Source organism: Astyanax mexicanus, chromosome 10 (genome assembly GCF_023375975.1).
Source record: "Astyanax mexicanus isolate ESR-SI-001 chromosome 10, AstMex3_surface, whole genome shotgun sequence".
NCBI classification, from domain to species: domain Eukaryota; kingdom Metazoa; phylum Chordata; class Actinopteri; order Characiformes; family Acestrorhamphidae; genus Astyanax; species Astyanax mexicanus.
In genome coordinates, this window is record NC_064417.1 from 49,109,260 (window position 1) to 49,127,959 (window position 18,700).

Here is an 18,700-nt window from a genome sequence, read left to right on the forward strand (position 1 = left end):
CTACCTCATAAATCTGACTGAGAAAATCCAGCAGAAACGTGCAAAACTATCTCTATATAAGCAAGAGGTGCTACTTTGAAGAATCTAAAATATGAAACATATTCTGTTTTGCAAATAATATGTTCATCCACAGTTTGGATGACTTTAATGTTAACCTGCAATGTAGAACATTTTAAAATAATGAGGAAAAAAAAAGAATTTAAGTGTCCAAACTTTTGACTGGTACATTATATAGTCAAATTAGAAACTGCAACTGATGTAGTGAGACTATAAGTACTTTCAATATCCTTTTGTACAACGTATTTGCTGTAAAAGGCAATATATGAATATATACAGTACTGTGCAAAAGTTTTAGGCACTAAAGCATATATTACACAAATGTATTTATCTTTAGCAATATGAGTGTTTTTTACCAAAAAAAAAAAAAACACCACATATGATTTAAACAGATGCAAATAAACATACACACAGTAAAACGTAACAAGGGATTCTTTTGGTCCCACTTTATAATAAGTGTCGCTAAGTACTATGTAGTTACATAGTAACAACACATGTAACTACAGTGTAACTACTGAAGAAGTACACATGGTTACAGATTAACTACAGAGGAACAGGTTATGTAATTACACATGTGTAACAATGTGTGTAATAAGTTGAGTATAAACTTATCCAACAGCTATTATCTAGTATGTAATTAGGGCTTATTGAGTACACACACGTTGTTACACATGTGTAAGTACACTTGATCTATTACTTGTGTAAGTACACTCCCCCTGGTGCATGTGTACTTACACAAGTCAAAATTAACATTAATACACATGTGTAATTACATACCCTGTTCCTCTGTAGTTAATCTGTAACAATGTGTACTTCATTAGTAGTTACACTGTAGTTACATGGATTGTTACTGTATAACTACATAGTATTTAGGGACACTTATTATAAAGTGGGACCATTCTGATTAATTTTTATCTATAAGTATGTTTTTTATATCCTGTGAGCCTGAAGCTGAAGAACAAAGTGTAATAGTTCCAGATTTCTCCTGGATGCTCCTCAGTCAGCATGTGTGTATATATATATATATATATATATGATGTTCAGTTCCGTCAGCAGCTCACCTGATTTACCACATTTACCAATTATTTACCAAACCAGCTGTTGATTAATATGATGAGAACTAGAAACAACAGAAGTAACTCTTGGTCTTCCTTTCCTGTAGTGGTCCTGATGAGTGCCAGTTCCATCATTCCATCATCACCAACGTTTTTGATTGGCTTTCCAACTGCACTTTCAAAGTTCTTGAAATGTTTCAGATTGATTGAGCTTAATTAAGAGGCAAGTAATTAACTCTTGATGAGTTCAGCACAGCTGTTAACTGAAAGCCTGAATTCCAGGTGACTCTACATCATAAAACTGACTGAGAAAATCCAGCAGAAACGTGCAAACCTGTCTCTATATAAGCAAGATGTGCTACTTTGAACATATTCTGTTTTGCAAATAATATGTTCATTCATATGTTTTTTTTCATGGTTTGGATGACTTTAATGTTAGCCTGCAATGTAGAACATTTTAAAATAATGAGGAAAAAAAAAAATAATTTAAGTGTCCAAACTTGATATGATGAGAACTAGAAATTAAACTCCATTAAACTCAGATGAGGAGGAGAGATTAGGAGATGTTGTTTTAAGGAAAACCGGGCTGTAAAAGCTCTGATTTTTGTAAAATTGCTGTTTTTATTTTTTCCTGTAATGCTGGTGCTAATAAACATTTACTTCACAGATAAGAAGCTTTTCTTTACTGAAATTCCCACAGGTGCCTAAAACATTTACACAGTACTGTATAATTAAATTCTGCTCTTTTTTTTTTTAAATAATTCTGTTAAATTCTGGAAAAATCTGAGTTTAAATGAAACGCAGCATCAGACACAAAACCTCCCATCTCCACCCCCCTCCGACACACACATCACAGCCAGCACTGTCTTTCAGGACCCGAGATTACACGCCACCGACTGCAGCAAGCATTATCAATGGTCTGGAAAGACAGCCCAGATGCCATTTATCTGCGGCTGGAGGTCTGCGTTTGCTCAGACGGCTGCGTGTGAAGCTTTTTTTAGCTTGTCTGACTCACTTTTACAGCTGAAGTAAGTCTATATTAGCTTTTCACTTTTTCTGCACCAATCCACAAGAGAGCGTCTGGGTCTGGGCCTGGCCTCTCTCTCTCTCTCTTTTGCTCTCTCTCTTCTCTCTCCTCCACTCACAGGTAGCAGAGTCTCTCCTCTTCCTCCTCCACCAAGCCCCTGGGAGAAGGAAAAAGAAGAGAAACAACTCAAGTCACATTGCAGCATTTTTTCCCTATTCTAGCCCAGGGCGAAGGGGCACTCATGGCTGAGCAATGCTTCAGACTTCATTCCAGAACATTGACTTCAGTCACAAGCTATGTTTGACCTTCTCAGAACCGGCGTAGGGCGGCGAAAGTTCACTCAAATAAAACATTTGAGGAGATTGTGTCCCAGTTGTGTAGAGCGTACTAATACTAAAAGGTACAGGTGCATCTTAAAAAAATGTAATATCATTGTAAAGTTACTTAACTCATGTATTATATAGATGTACTACGCACATTACAGCCAATAAAAACCCAAAAATCAGTGTCTCAGAAAATTAGAATATTATATAAGACCAATTGGTACTTTTGGCAGTGTGGGCAGTGTGCCAAGTCCTGCTGGAAAATGAAATCCACATCTCCATAAAAGTTGTCAGTAGCAGAGGAAAACATGAAGTTCTGTAAGATTTTGTGGGAAAACAAAACTAAAATGTTCATCAGTAAATTGTACATTTAATTTGTAAATCAAGGGAGCAGAGTCTGGAGGAAGAGTGGAGAGACACACAGTCCAAACTGCTCGAGGTCTAGTGTGAAGTTTCCACCAATCAGTGATGGTTTGGAGAGACATGTCATCTGCTGGTGTTGATCCACTGTGTTTTATTATCAAGTCTAAAGTCAGTGCAGTTTTGTTTTCCCACAAAATCTTACAGCACTTCATACCTTACAGCTTCCCTCTGCTACTGACAACTTTATTGGAGATGTGGATTTCATTTTCCAGCAGGACTTGGCACACTGCCCACTGATTTTTGGGTTTTCATTGGCTGTAAAGCTTAAAATGGATCACTCTGTGTTTAATACATCTATATAATATATGAGTTTCACTTTTTGAACTGAAATACTGAAACTTTTTTTTTGTGGAGATGCACCTGTAGCACAATATTTAAAGACATGATCTTATATTTTGACATGCAGACAAAATCTAACAGTAAAGGCAGATTCTTAATTTAAAACTCTATTTGCTCTATAATGCTTTTCCATACAGTATGCAGTACACAGGGCTAATTACAGTACACACCATGTATTAAAATAAGCATGTTAAGCCCTGGTGAAATCAACACCATGCTCAAAAAATAAGTAAATTGCAAACCACAATGACAAAAGTATGGGATGGCCTGGGGATTGAGAGTTCCAATCCCGGATCATGCTGCTTCGCCATCAGCAGCCAGAGTCCGAGCGGGCACAATTGGTCATGCTCTTTTTAGATGTGGACAGTAGATGGCGCTCTCTTCCTTTATTAATCCCATCATAATGCTGGCCAGCACAGGTGTCTGTTAGCTGATCTGTATTAGAGCTGGGGATACGACGCTTTCCGTCATTTGGAAAAGAGGCGGAGTCTGAGTAAACAGAGGTTTTTAATTTGCTCTGCTAATCTGTGAGGAAAAATACGTCTCAGAACTATGATCACTATGCACCACTACATTTTAAGGGTGATATTTGAGGCTATGGGTGGTCTTCAGAGACCACTGTTCACATCAGAAAAGCAAAGTGGTGTACAGTATGTCTGTGTTGAGCAACACTGGAAATGCTGCTGATTCAACAGTGAAAACTGTTCCAGGGCGGAGAGCCATGCTGACGTGCCTGTAGTGAAACAGCTTTCAGGAAATTTCACTAGTATTAGCAGATTTCAGTCACCGGGGCCTTCAGAGCCAAATGCTTTCTAAATCATAGGCAGAAATTATTCATCTGTTATTTAGTCAGTTTTCTGGAAGAGAATTAAAAATTAAAAATGTTGCCCGATGTTAATTTGAAGCAGATTGTTAAACTGTGGTAGAGCTACATATCACTTTTAATCTCATAGATTTGTCTCAATATTTCTTCCAAATCTCACGATAAAGGGCCAACACATGTGAAACACATGCTTTCCATAAGATGCTAGAGTAAAGCCAGCCAACCACATCACATGTTCTCAAATTTGGATTAATGTATTGTGTTTGGACGGATCAACACGCTTGGAGGAGAACACTAAACACCTGTTCTGTGATATCTAACACTAACACATGGGTTCAAGATTCAGGGATTTAAGGAGACTTTGTCATTCACATTGCGTGTGTTACATGAGGTAGAACGAAACTGTAATTATGTACATAAAATGACAGAAAATAACAGTAATATAAGAATAAAATATAATATGAATGAAATAGATAACAAGATAAAAACCTCTAATATAAAAAGGAGTAGGGAAGTAGCAGCAACATAAAAGTTCATCACATTGAAGAAAAGTAAAAATTTGATATTTCTAAACATTACTCAACTATTTAAGTTGAGTTAAGTGAACATTTGTGGCAACATGCTGTACTTTCAAACAGAGATCTTTGAGTTAAATCAACTTAAGTTTAGTCTGTTGCCATTGGCAGCTTCTTTCCCACTGGCTTCTGGCACCAAGCAATTCATATTTAAAAATATTATATACTACATTATATATAATATATACTATTATATATATTATATACTATATTTTACATAACTATATTATATATATATATATATATATATATATATATATATATATATATATATATATATATATATATATATATATATATACACTGCTCAAAAAAATAAAGGGAACACTCAAATAACACAATATAACTCCAAGTAAATCAAACTTCTGTGAAATTAAACTGTCCATTTAGGAAGCAACACTGATTGACAATCAATTTCACCTGCTGTTGTGCAAATGGAATAGACAACAGGTGGAAATTATTGGCAATTAGCAAGACACACTCAATAAAGGAGTGGTTCTGCAGGTGGGGACCACAGACCACTTCTCAGAACCTATGCTGTCTGGCTGATGTTTTGGTCAGTTTTGAATGTTGGTGGTGCTTTCACACTCGTGGTAGCATGAGACGGACTCTACAACCCACACAAGTGGCTCAGGTAGTGCAGCTCATCCAGGATGGCACATCAATGCGAGCTGTGGCAAGAAGGTTTGCTGTGTCTGTCAGCGTAGTGTCCAGAGGCTGGAGGCGCTACCAGGGGACAGGCCAGTACACCAGGAGACGTGGAGGAGGCCGTAGGAGGGCAACAACCCAGCAGCAGGATCGCTACCTCCGCCTTTGTGCAAGAAGGAACAGGAGGAGCACTGCCAGAGCCCTGCAAAATGACCTCCAGCAGGCCACAAATGTGCATGTGTCTGCACAAACGGTTAGAAACCGACTCCATGAGGATGGTATGAGGGCCCGACGTCCACAGATGGGGGTTGTGCTCACAGCCCAACACCGTGCAGGACGCTTGGCATTTGCCAGAGAACACCAGGATTGGCAAATTCGCCACTGGCGCCTTGTGCTCTTCACAGATGAAAGCAGGTTCACACTGAGCACATGACAGACGTGACAGAGTCTGGAGACGCCGTGGAGAGCGGTCTGCTGCCTGCAACATCCTTCAGCATGACCGGTTTGGCAGTGGGTCAGTAATGGTGTGGGGTGGCATTTCTTTGGAGGGCCGCACAGCCCTCCATGTGCTCACCAGAGGTAGCCTGACTGCCATTAGGTACCGAGATGAGATCCTCAGACCCCTTGTGAGACCATATGCTGGTGCGGTTGGCCCTGGGTTCCTCCTAATGCAGGACAATGCTAGACCTCATGTGGCTGGAGTGTGTCAGCAGTTCCTGCAAGATGAAGGCATTGAAGCTATGGACTGGCCCGCCCGTTCCCCAGACCTGAATCCGATTGAGCACATCTGGGACATCATGTCTCGCTCCATCCACCAACGTCACGTTGCACCACAGACTGCCCAGGAGTTGGCGGATGCTTTAGTCCAGGTCTGGGAGGAGATCCCTCAGGAGACCATCCGCCACCTCATCAGGAGCATGCCCAGGCGTTGTAGGGAGGTCATACAGGCACGTGTAGGCCACACACAATACTGAGCCTCATTTTGACTTGTTTTAAGGACATTACATTAAAGTTGGATCAGCCTGTAGTGTGTTTTTTCACTTAAATTTTGTGTGTGGCTCCAAATCCAGGCCTCCATTGGTTAATAAATTTGATTTCCATTGATGATTTTTGTGTGATTTTGTTGTCAGCACATTCAACTTTGTACAGAACAAAGTATTCAATGAGAATATTTCATTCATTCAGATCTAGGATGTGTTATTTGAGTGTTCCCTTTATTTTTTTGAGCAGTGTATATATATATATATATATATATATATATATATATATATATATATATATATATATATATATATATATATATATATAATAAATAAGTTCTGAAAAACCTAATTTAAAATCTATATGTATATTTTGTTAAGGTCACTGCACATAAAATGAATATTACATTTTATAAGTTATAAGTTTTAGGTAATCAGTTTTGAGTTAAAGCAGCACTAGGTTGGATTTTCTTGATTTTTGATCTTTTTAAAGAAGTGAAATTACAGCTTGAAACTCACTGCAGCGCTGCATTGAGGTGTAATAGGAGGAATAGCGGTGCTCTCGTCTCTGTGCCGGAGCTCCTCTGAGCTCAAACCAGACTCTGTAAGTTTTCCGAGGCGGCCGCGACCAACGCTCGCGAGAACTGCGACCTGCTTTCCGACCTTTAGTTCTAACAGTTCTACAAGGACTACTGGTTCATTCTCTACAAACTAACATACAGACACTCTGGCAGAAGCTGGAAAGAGACCGAATATATCTGTGAAAGCCAGAAAACGAGAAAGAGAAACTAATCCGCCTGAAACATTTATTACACTCTGCAACTGTAGAGGGAGCCCACGAGCACAAAATCTCAATCCTACCTAGTGGAGCTTTAAGTGAACTTTTTTTACAGTGCAGTGGGAAGAAACTTTTTTGGAGACTTTTGGACCAATTACAGAAATTTGAGGCAGGCTACAGTCACACATTAAAAACAGAAGAAGAAAAAGGGGCGGCTGTTGTAGCTGTATATACTGTGACTATAGATTAACCCTTATTTATATTCTACAAACCAAATTAACTGTACATAATCTACCTTGGTTTGCAGTTAGACAGCTGGGCCACTTATAAGCCCCGGAAAGAAAAATGTTATATTACTTTAAATAATGTTTTTTTTTTTCCTGGGGTAAATTATATTCTGTAATTTTTTAGAAATGCTATTTATGGATCTATAACGTTAACAACCCTAACAGGCCAAGCACCCCCCCAACACACCCCCCACCACTCTTAATGAGCCATTGTGTACAAGGCGGCCACTTCCTGTGAGGAAGATCCTCCGGCGAGCTCCTGCTACTATCTACTGAGGGCTGCTGCATCGAACTTCCATTGCAGCAGGTCACAGCGGCCTGCATGCGTCACGCTGCATACCAGCAGGTGAGCGCTCACAATGCGAAGGTGGTGCAGGAGCACGCGTCTTCAGGGATACAGGAAATGGCATCACTTTTTCTCCGACTGCAGACGGCTGCTGTTTCCTGCGGTCGGGTCTGGCTGAGGAAGTGAGCTTGTTATTGTAAGGAATGCCTTCATCTAAACAGCGGTTTATTCAGGTGCTGTCCTTCACAATGACCTCATCTGTCCTATTCTCACTCTCTCTACTGGGAATCTCATTTTAACCCAGCAGGAACTGAGCGCTTCCTCATATCTGATGGAAAAAAAAGACGTGTTAAGAATACATACTGTAGAGCTTCTTTTGGGGGGGGCTGTACATAAAAGCAACATAATGACACATGCCACATATCATAAAACGGGAACTAATAATAATCCCAGCTAATAGACAATGTCATTAGAATGTTTAGCCTGGAAGATTAGCCTGTAAAGTTACAGAAATATGTTCCAGGAACGTTCTGAAAACATTTGAAATAAAAATGGTTTGCATCACAATGTTAGAATTAGAAAATTTCTCACATAACCTTCCCAGTTAGACGAATAAAAAAATTCTGGAAATGTTAAAAATTACATTAACAAAAGTAAAAAATTAAATATTGATGTTGCAATGATGTTATCAGAACATCAGAACAACTAAAACGTCAAATAAAAAAACAATCTAAGAACATCCAGAAATGTGACGTTCTAAGAATGTTAACTATAATGTTTAGAAAACATTCTACTAACCAAAAAAATGTTAGGTGGAATGTCCCTTTACTTTTACCATGTCCTATATAACTTTATAAGAAACTTTATACTGAAACTTTATTTCAAGGTCAAACGAGCCCTGGATGTTAATCTACACACATTTCTCTCATGAAAATCAATTATTTGGGTGAGTAAATCATTTCAGTTTATTTAAATGTTTTGACTGATATGGCCGATGTTTGGGGTCTACAACACTATGTATTACTCTACGCCGTGTGCCACATAAAATTGGTTTGAGGACAGTAAGCACAGCCAGAATTAATATATAAAGTGCACCAGATTTTAAACCCTATCCGGACGGGATTAGTATCTCAGGGTTCCTGGGGTAATTTTCTCTTTTATGGGGGTCCTCTGTGATTTTATTCCCGGAACGTCCTCTGAGAAAATTACAAGCTAAATTATCTACTGTTTTTCTCTAAACTCCATGGTCCTCCGGTAATTTTAGTCCCGTCCGGATGCACATCTCTGAGTTTCGTCTCCTCGCGTTTAATAAAATAGCTTTTTGTCCACTGCCGCGCACCATAATTACACTTTGGGCGCATGTGTTCATGGAGATCCATGTAAAAACACCAGCGAGTGGAAATGGAGGAGCTACTGAACGCTGCGATGTCACGTGACCGAGAGAGCCTAAAAACGTACTGGTCCTCCTGTTTTTTCAATTGCAGTCCAGATGCAAGGGTTTTATCACTGAGTAAAAATGTGGGATATTTTTCACAGATGCCCCTCTGAGAAACTAATCCTGTCTGGACAGGGCTTCATATATTCCGAAAAATAAGGTACCTGAATAATAAGATATCAGCAATAATCTGAGGCGCCGTCCACACGAATCTGGAGTTTTTGTCTCCTCCGTTTTGGCCTCCTGTCCACATGAAAATGGCATTTTTTGTCACTGAAAATGCCTTGTGGAGATTTTTAAAAACCAAACAGAGCTTTCTGAAAACTTAGCTTAACCTGTTTAGAATGATCCAGAAACATGAACACCTCGTTCATCAGCACCTCGATCGGTAATGTTCTCTTTGTTATTAGCGTATTATTAAAATGTTTACAGCTTAATTTAAGCTTAATTTAATATCACATTACCTAACACAGCGGAGGCACCAAAATGCACTGCATGCAGGTAACCTACGAACCTTATCGCAAACGGAGATTCTGGACCAGGCCTGGATGGAAGATTTTGAAAATGATTAATTGTTGCTGAGGAGTTGCAAGAAAACATCAGAATGCCTAGAGAATCCCTGTTCATTTCAGCGTTTTTGAGTGGTATGGCGTTTCTGTGTAGACGAAGATATTTTTTAAAAACTGAGAAAAAATATCCAAATTTGTGTGTACTGGGCCTGATTATGAACTTGCAAATAAATACACTTCTCATCGATCATTTACAAGCCTTACGGATTGCTAAATCACTTTTTATATCGCTCACACCGGCTCTGATCATACTGAACCTTACCTGTAAGCAGCGATTTCTATATCCAGAGTCATCTTCTGGCTGAGCAGCTCCTCGTAGTCGCCTGTCTGCTCCTTTATCTGCTCCTGCAGGTCAGCCTCGTCTTCCTCCAGCTGGCTGATGTGGGTCTAAACAGACAGAGTGAGCAGAGCGTGAGCAGCTGGATCCTGTTAGAGAGACCGGTATGGAAGATATCAGTGTAATGATCAGAGTTCTTACTTCCAGCTCCTCTATCTTTAGCAGATGAGCCTCTCTTTTAGCTTCAATCTCAGCCTCCAGATCCTCGCCGTACTTCTCCAGCTCAGCTACTTCCTTCTGCAGCTCTGCAACCTGGATGAACATGCAACACAAATGGATATGAATCGGATGAAGAACTAAAAGCATAACAATAATGTTTAAATCAAACATTTTAATGTGTATACAGTTGAGGATATTTGTTTTGTAGTCCATCTAGGTTCCTGTAAACTCATTTTGTTGGCATGGTGGCTTAGTGGTTAGCAAGTCTACCTCCCAGCACTGGGGTCTTGGGTTCAAGTCCCTATCTGGGTGGAGTTATCATGTTCTCCTTGTGTCTGCATGGGTTTCCTCCCATAGTCCAAAAAACATGGAGATCAGGTCAATTGTCCTGTTGAGTAGGGCTGGGTATCAAAATTCAATACTAAAAAGTCACCGAAAGAAATGTCTCTTTACTACCAAGTACTAAAATGTCTAAAAAAAAAAAAAGGCACAATCAGACTTGATTTAGTCTGCAGACACTTCTCATAATCCTTTTAATACTGTTTTACCCATACCAAGCAACCAAGTGACTAAGTAAGCAACCAAGCAACCAATTAGCCAACCAACAAAGCAATAATCATACAATCAAGCAACCAAGAAACCAACTAATCAATCAAACAACCAATTAACATTGCAACCAACCAACCAATCAACTAACCAAGCAACTAATTAACAAACTTATTAAGCAAGTAAATAAACAAACCAACCATTCAATCAACCAGTAACCAAACAATTAACCAGTTAATCAAGCAACCAACCAACTAATTAACCAACTAACCAATTAAGCAAGCATCCAACCTATCAAGCAACAAAGTAACCAACCAAGCAACCAATCAACCAAACAACCAATCAACCAAACAACCAATCAACCAAACAACCAATTAACCAACCAACCAACAAAGCAATAATCATACAATCGACCAAGCAACCAATAGTTAATAGTTAATAGTAAGAAGAAATAAAAACGTTCTAAGAACATCCAGAAAACTTGACAGATTAAACATTCAGAAAAGGTCCTACTGAACAAACATTGGCCCATATTTATCCAACATCTCAAAATAAAGAGTCCTGATCCAGGATCAGTTCAAGCTCAGATGATGAGAGCTGATCTTAGATTAGTACTTTTCCTCCAAGTTGCTTGACAAATGAGGCCCATTGTTAGCTGGGTACACATTTTTTCATTTAGTATTTTTCAGACTATAAGGTGAACTTAAAATCCTTTTTCCATAAATCGTTAGTGTCTTATAATCCGGTGCACCTTACGTATGAATTCATCCAGTCACGTTTTAAGGAACAGTATTTTTTTAGTATTAAGGAGGGTGAGTTTTCAGTGTAGTTTCTCCAGAACTAAGGCTGGGTGCAGCAGCATTAGCATTAGTCGCTAAACTTAGCGCTGGCTCTTTTGCTACTCAGAGGTGAGTATATTGGGCTGCAGTCTGCGTGTTTACTGAGTTAAAACAAGATACGTGGGATTAACTGGTAGCTGATAGCGCCCTGGGTTACTCGAACACTCAGGGTTTCACAGTGTTGCACTGTCGGGTGGCATTTACGTCCCGCTAGCGCTGCAGTTAGCAACCAATGCTAATGCTGCTGCACCCAGCCTTAGTGCTGGAGAAACTTTATTAAACTCAACCTTAGACAAAATATTGGAAATCTAAGCTTCCTGTAAATAAATAGAAGCTCTTGAAACAGATGTTTATTGATAGTGCACCTTATAATCTGGTGCACCTTATAGTTAAAAAATAATGAGAGAAGCTGTAATAATAAGAGCAACAGATTAATATTAATATACTGCTCTGGAAAAAAATAAGAGATACTTTGATTTTACCAAATTGAAAACCTCTGGAATATACTCAAGAGGAAGATGGATGATCACAAATCATCAAACCAAACTGAACTGCTTGAATCTTTGCACCAGAAGTGGCATATTATCCAAAAGCAGTGTGTAAGACTGGTGGAGGAGAACATGATGCCAAGATGCATGAACAAAAACTGTGATTAAAAACCAGGGTTATTCCACCAAATATTGATTTCTGAACTCTAGACTTTAAACTTTTTATCTGGACTTTGGGAAAAATGTTGTCTGTAGTTTATAGAATAAAACACAAATGTTCCTTTCACTCAAACATAAACCTATAAATAGCAAAATCAGTGAAACTAATTCAGAAACTGAAGTGCTTTTTTTTTCAAAGCAGTATATTGATATGGGCAATAGTCTATAAAGACATTTTTTCCGTATTTCCTCACCCTAGTCACGCATGTCATTAGGAGTTGCCACATGGGGTGGTAAGAATATCATGCTGACATTTCTGCTTGTCTGTCACTGATTGATGCCCATTCCATCATTACAGAAAGTATGCATGTACACATAAAGCTTGCTGGAATTTTTAGGTTGCCTGTCCTCCTTTACAACAAACAGAACGCAGAGAGCCGTCTGCCCCTCCTCGGGCAAAATCCCTCGCTGTGAGTAATTACTGTAATCAGGTAAACTAAACAGTCAGCTGGCAGAGATGGATGGTGAGCGTGGGCCCTGTTTCTCTTTCAGGTAGATCACAGGAGCCTCAGAGCTGCCTTATTACCGGGCTGGTGAGCCGCCCGGCGGAGGTGGCTGGCGCTCTGCTCGGGGGTTCGGTGTGATTGGCGAGGGCTGGCTCTCTGCCCGCTGTCTGAACGGGCAGGAGAAACCCGAGGATTCCTCTTTTATAACATGTGCAGCAGGAGCAGATCAAGCAGAGCAGAGCAGAGCCTGATTTCACCATCAGCTGTTTGTTTAGCCAGCCTGCAGACATCCATCACTGACCACAGCACATCAGAGAGAGAGAGAGAGAGAGAGAGAGGGCAAAGAGGTGGAGAAATCCTGAAAGTGTGGTAGAGATAAGAAAGATGCATGACAGGTAGAGAGAGAAAAAGAGAAAGTAGTTGGGATGCATCAAAAATAAATATTTGGCAACCAGAAATAGTTAAAAAAAAAAAAAAAAAAAAAGGTTTTCGTCTGACCAAATAATCTATACAAGACTTTTACAGAGCAGGGACTGAGGAAGAGAGCCAGCAGACGGAGCCGGAAAACAGCAGGTTTAAGTTCATTTTTGCAGTTTAAGCTCTACTTTTACAAACTAAATGATCTAAAGTAATTGGCATCACACTCTCTGTATCACAGGTTTACTACCTCTTCACAAACTAGCTGTGTTACTAAAATAACGGAACATAGCTACGTCAGCTAGCTAGCTTGCTAGCTAACTGTTTATCAAAAGACTGACTGTCTTTCTCTGAGTAAATTCCAAATAAGCTATCTGCCTATATGACTTGAGCAGCACTGCTGTGGTAAATATATTATGAAAATAACACTGCTGAGGTCTCTAGCTTAACATGTGACTCAAACAGCACAGTTGAGATGATGTTTTTGACTGATTAAAACAGCACTGCTGAACTAATATTATGAATAAAATTACTTAGCCAGATGTTTGACTAGAATTGAATGACTGAGATATATTTATGATTAAAATAGCCTTGCTGGGGTAGTTAGTTAGTTATGTAGCTAGCTAATGTGTGACTAGGACACCACTAGGCTGAAGTAAATGTATGATCAGAACAGCACTGCTGATGTAGATAGCTAGATAACTAAAGGTATGGCTAACAGCGATGCTGAAATGTATATTCTTCTTTAAAAGTTCTGCTGAAATATATAAAAATATCATAGCATCGCTGTTAAAGAATAGCACTGCTGAGGTAAATGTATTGTGCTTCCTCAGTACGTCTGCTGGGATATTAAATATATACAATGTTTAACAAATATTTTGAGTTTGTAGTTTTGTAATAGCTTTTGTTTTAAAAACCAAGACTAAAACACAGTAAAGAAATATAATTTATTCAGTGAAAAAAGTGAAAATCTTACAAAAACTATGTTCATTAGCCACATTTTTTCATTTTGCCCATTTTTTGATATTTTCATTCTTCTCTAGAAAGTAAGAAAGTGAGGGACTGGAGGAAGCAGAGCAGAGCAGGCTGTCCATCAGGCCGCTTCACATGTTGCAGATTAGTGAAGAACACAGTGTATTATGAGCGCAGGCAGGGCAGGTTTTGAGGAAGCGTTTATTTTCAGAGTGGAGTTCCACCACAGCCGCCATAATCACATCCAAACCGCCGTGTTTATTGTTGTAAATGAAAAGGTGTCAGCTGTGACCAACTGATGATTTTCCTGCCCTCTAGAACGTAAACTGTGGAGGATGAATGGATCCTAATCATGTCACGGTAAGATCACTCTCAGAGAGCTCTTCTCTGTAGAGCCACAAACTCTTATAATGATTATTTATATAATCAGTTAAACTATGAGCTATTATTTGATTAAGCGACTAATCCAGCTATAATATTCTGCTCCTGTCTCTCAAACTTTGCTGCTTCTAATATCAACCAATGTTTCATAAATGGCTATAAATGAACTGATTATATATATATATATAGAAATAACTGCATTCAAATGATGTTTCATACAACAAATGTTAACTGCGCTCCAACTCGCCCCAAACCACCTGGGCTGAGTTTTTTTTTTATATCAGGTGTTTCTGAAGGACATTTTTTTTTTGTGTGTCTACTACCAAAATGCATATGTGCTTTTCGTAGTTTTTAAATATTTTATATGAATCTACAATGTAGTTAATAATATAAATAAAGAAGAAATATTAGTGAGAATGACCTGTGCTACATTTGTGGTACACATGAAGTGTGACCATGGAATGTTAAATGCCTGCACAACTTGAAATGTCCCATCCAGCTGGCATAAAGACACTTAAAACAGTTACTTTATTTCAGTAATTCAGTTCAAATGTGAAACTCATATATTATATAGATGTATTAAACACTGAGTGGATTACAGCCAATGAAAACCCAAAAATCAGTGTCTCAGAAAATGTGAATATTATATAAGACCAACTGATATTTTTGGCAGTGTGGGCAGTGTGCCAAGTCCTGCTGGACAATGAAATCCGCATCTCCATAAACGTTGTCACCATCACTGATTGGTGGAAACTTCACACTAGACCTCGAGCAGTTTGGACTGTGTGTCTCTCCACTCTTCCTCCAGACTCTGCTCCCTTGATTTACAAATGAAACGTAAAATGTACTGATGATCAGTGATGGTTTGGAGAGACATGTCATCTGCTGGTGTTGATCCACTGTGTTTTATTATCAAGTCTAAAGTCAGTGCAGTTTTGTTTTCCCATAAAATCTTACAGCACTTCATGCTTCCCTCTGCTGATAACTTTTATGGAGATGCGGCTTTCATTTTCTAGCAGGACATGGCACACTGCCCACACTGCCAAAAGCACCGGTCTTATTTATATAATATTCTAACTTTCTGAGAAACTTGATTTTTATGTGTTTTCATTAGCTGTAAGCCAAAATCATCAACCAATCAACAATAAAAGAAATAAACTCTTAAAAAATAGATCACTCTTTGTGTAATACATCTATATAATAATATATGAGTTTCACATTCTGAACTGAATTACTGAAATAATGTAACTTTTCAATGTTATAATTTTTTTTGAGATGCACCTGCAAGTTGTAAGGTGTTATCTTGTGAGTGATGTTGAACACTGGCCAGTGACCGGCAGTGTCTGGCTATATCTGTCCACATGAACAGATAATCCATATTCAGTGCAGAAGACCCCCCCCCCCCCACACACACACACACACATCCTACTCCACACATAACTGCAGAGTTCTTTAGCTTCCATGGGACATGCCAAAAGTCATGGAATACAATGCTAGTTCCTGTCCCATGACATGTGGCATGCCCGTGTACAAGCCTACAACAGTCTACTGCTGGCTTACAGGAAACAGAACCACATGGCTGAAGATGATTTAGTCAGTGTCAGTGTCTCTACAGTGCAGCTCTTCACAACGTGTCTCTGGTGAGATTTATCTGAGAAAAGCCCTCCTCTACGTTCAGTACGTGGCTCATACTCTCTTCTGGTTTAGCTTAGAAGCAGCAGAAGTGATTGACTAACCAAGACTTTCGTAATCATTTACAGTAAAGGGTCGATTCCAGTGCAACCAGATGATGTCACTATCTAAAGCCAACAGTAGTGCTCAAACTGTGGGACGTGCACAACTGCTGGTATGTGAAGAACCTCATGGAGGAACACCAGATGACCTCAGTGAATTTGCTGAATGCACTAATATTCATATAAATATTAAGAAATTGATTGAAATCAATTAAAAATTATTTAATCGTGTATGGGTTAGACTTTCACTGTTTATTTTCACTTTTATAACTATAGTTTCATAATTATTAAGGTTAGTTTCACAAGCTAAAATAGATTAAAAAAAAAAGAAGAAAAATAATAAAAAGTAAAAAAGTATTTGCCCCTTTAAGATTTCTTGTTTTCTTTTGTTTAGCCATACTTAATTTTTTTAGATTTTCAAACAAACTCTAATAAAAGACAAAGACAACCTAAATAAATCAATAAAAAGCTGTTTTTAAGTGATGATTTCATTTATTAAGGTAAAATAGGCAATCCAAACCAACCTGGCCCTATGTAAAAAAAAAAAAAGGAATTATTCACAAATGTAGAAAAAATGGAACAGTGGTGAACCTTCCCAGGAGTGACCGGCCTACCTAAATTACTTCAAAAGGGCATGGACAACTCATCCAGGAGGTATAGGTTTAGGGGGCAAATGCATTTTCACATGGAGCCAGGGAGGTTTGAATACATGTTTCATGTCTTATTCTGTAGGTGATCACTGAATATATATGTATATCACACTCTGTGTAATGGAATGTGCAGTTGTTCAGTGTTCTTTAGGAAAGTGATGGTATTCTCAAAATGCTCAAAAAAGTACATTTGCGATACAATAGGAAAATCCCAATATGATACAATATCCTTATATTGCTTATCTCTACTTGGATGGTTAGTAATAGCATAATTCTAAATAATGTCATTTTTGTTACAACATATTTTCCAAGAAACGCAGCATTTACACCACATTACTGTGAGTAATAGTGTGCAATCCCTCTGAACGGCACCTTAAACAAGCTCTTACAGAGTGAAGCACTTTTTCCTCTTTCCCTTAAAACAAAAAAACAAAAAACAAAAAAACGCACCCGTCTCAGTGAAAAAGTGCGGTTGACAGGTGAGGTTTTATTACCGCTCCTCTCCTGAGACCCTCCTGGAATGTGTGAAGTTTATGAAGTTTACTGGGGGGGAGGAAGGGCGTGCTGGCAGACTATGAAATGTATTGTTCATAATGGAGGAAAGTGAGAGATATAAACACTGCAGTCTTCACATCTCCCACTGCTATCTCTCAGTGTAAACACTTCAGTCAGCAGGATCCCTCCCGCCTTATTCCCCGTCTGTCACTCTCACTGACGGCTCAGCCACAGTAACCCCTCCTCTACCATCACGCCTCCTAACCACCCGAGACGGAGACGGATATCCGGTGCTGCACCGGCACAAGCCGAGGTGGGCTCCGGATCAGGGGAATGATATGCAGAGGTGGGAGCGATTCACTACTTTGCAAGTAAGAAGTAAATCCCAAGTCTTGTCACTTGTCACTTCTAAGTGCTTAGTCAAGTATCAAGTCTTAAAACTCAAGTCCAGAGTCTTGAGACTCGATTCCCCATCAAACCTCAAGTCTTGATACAGAGTTCCTTAGTTAAGTCACCAGTCTTGACACTCAAGTCCCCACTCAAGTTCCAACTCTCAAGTCCTGAGTCTTATCACTTAAGTCCTGAGCCTTGACACTCAATTCTTCCGTCAAGTCCCAGGTTTTGATACTTAAGTTCTTACTCAAGTCCCAATTCTTATCACTCAAGTCCTTAGTCAAGTCCCAAGTATTGACACTCAAGAATTTAGTAAAATCCCAAGTCTTGACACTTAAGTCCCTACTCAAGTTCAAAGATCTGACACTCAATTAATTCATCAAGTCCCCAGTCTTGACACTAAAGTCCCGAGTCTTGACACTCAAGTCCCAAGTACTGACACTCACTTCATTCATCAAGTCCCAAGTCTTGATACTTAAGTCCTTAGTTAAGACCAAAGTCTAGTCACTTAAGTACATGGTCAAGTCCCAATTCTTGTCACTCGAGTCCCAATTCTTGAGACTCAAGTCCTTAGTCAAGTCCCAAATCTTGATACTTAAGTCTTAATTCTTGTCACTCAGGTCCTTAGTCAAATCCCAAATATTGACACAAGAATTTAGTCAAGTCCCAAGTCTTGACACTCAAGACCCCAGTCAAGTCCCAAGTCTTGATACTTAAGTACTTAGTCAAGGCCCAAGTCTTGATACTCAAGTCCCATCATGACACTCAAGTCCCAAGTCTTGACATTCAAATACTTAGTCAAGCTCCAAGTCTTCACACTCAAGTCCCAAATCTTGACACTTAAGTCCCTACTTAAGTCCCAAGATTTGACACTCAATTAATTTGTCAAGTCCTCAGTCTTGACACTAAAGTCCCCACTCAAGTTCCAAGTCTTGACACCTAAGTGCTTAGTCAAGTCCTAAGTCTTGAAACTCAAGTCCAGAGCCTTGACACTCAATTCTCTTGTCAAGTCTCAACTAA

General features: G+C 39.1%; 1 protein-coding gene across 1 annotated transcript in view; it reads right to left on the reverse strand.

Annotated features, from left to right (window-relative positions):
- Positions 1–915: 915 nt before the first annotated feature.
- The window catches only part of vimr2 (vimentin-related 2), a 36,803-nt gene continuing 19,018 nt past the window's right edge, over positions 916–18,700 (reverse strand). The window contains exons 8-10 of the mRNA XM_022684305.2: positions 10,084–10,194; positions 9,868–9,992; positions 916–2,296 (exon numbers count right to left, since the gene is read on the reverse strand). Coding sequence (XP_022540026.2) covers positions 2,254–2,296; positions 9,868–9,992; positions 10,084–10,194 — 279 coding nt within the window. The 3' untranslated portion in view covers positions 916–2,253. The remainder of the gene's footprint in view (positions 2,297–9,867; positions 9,993–10,083; positions 10,195–18,700) is intronic.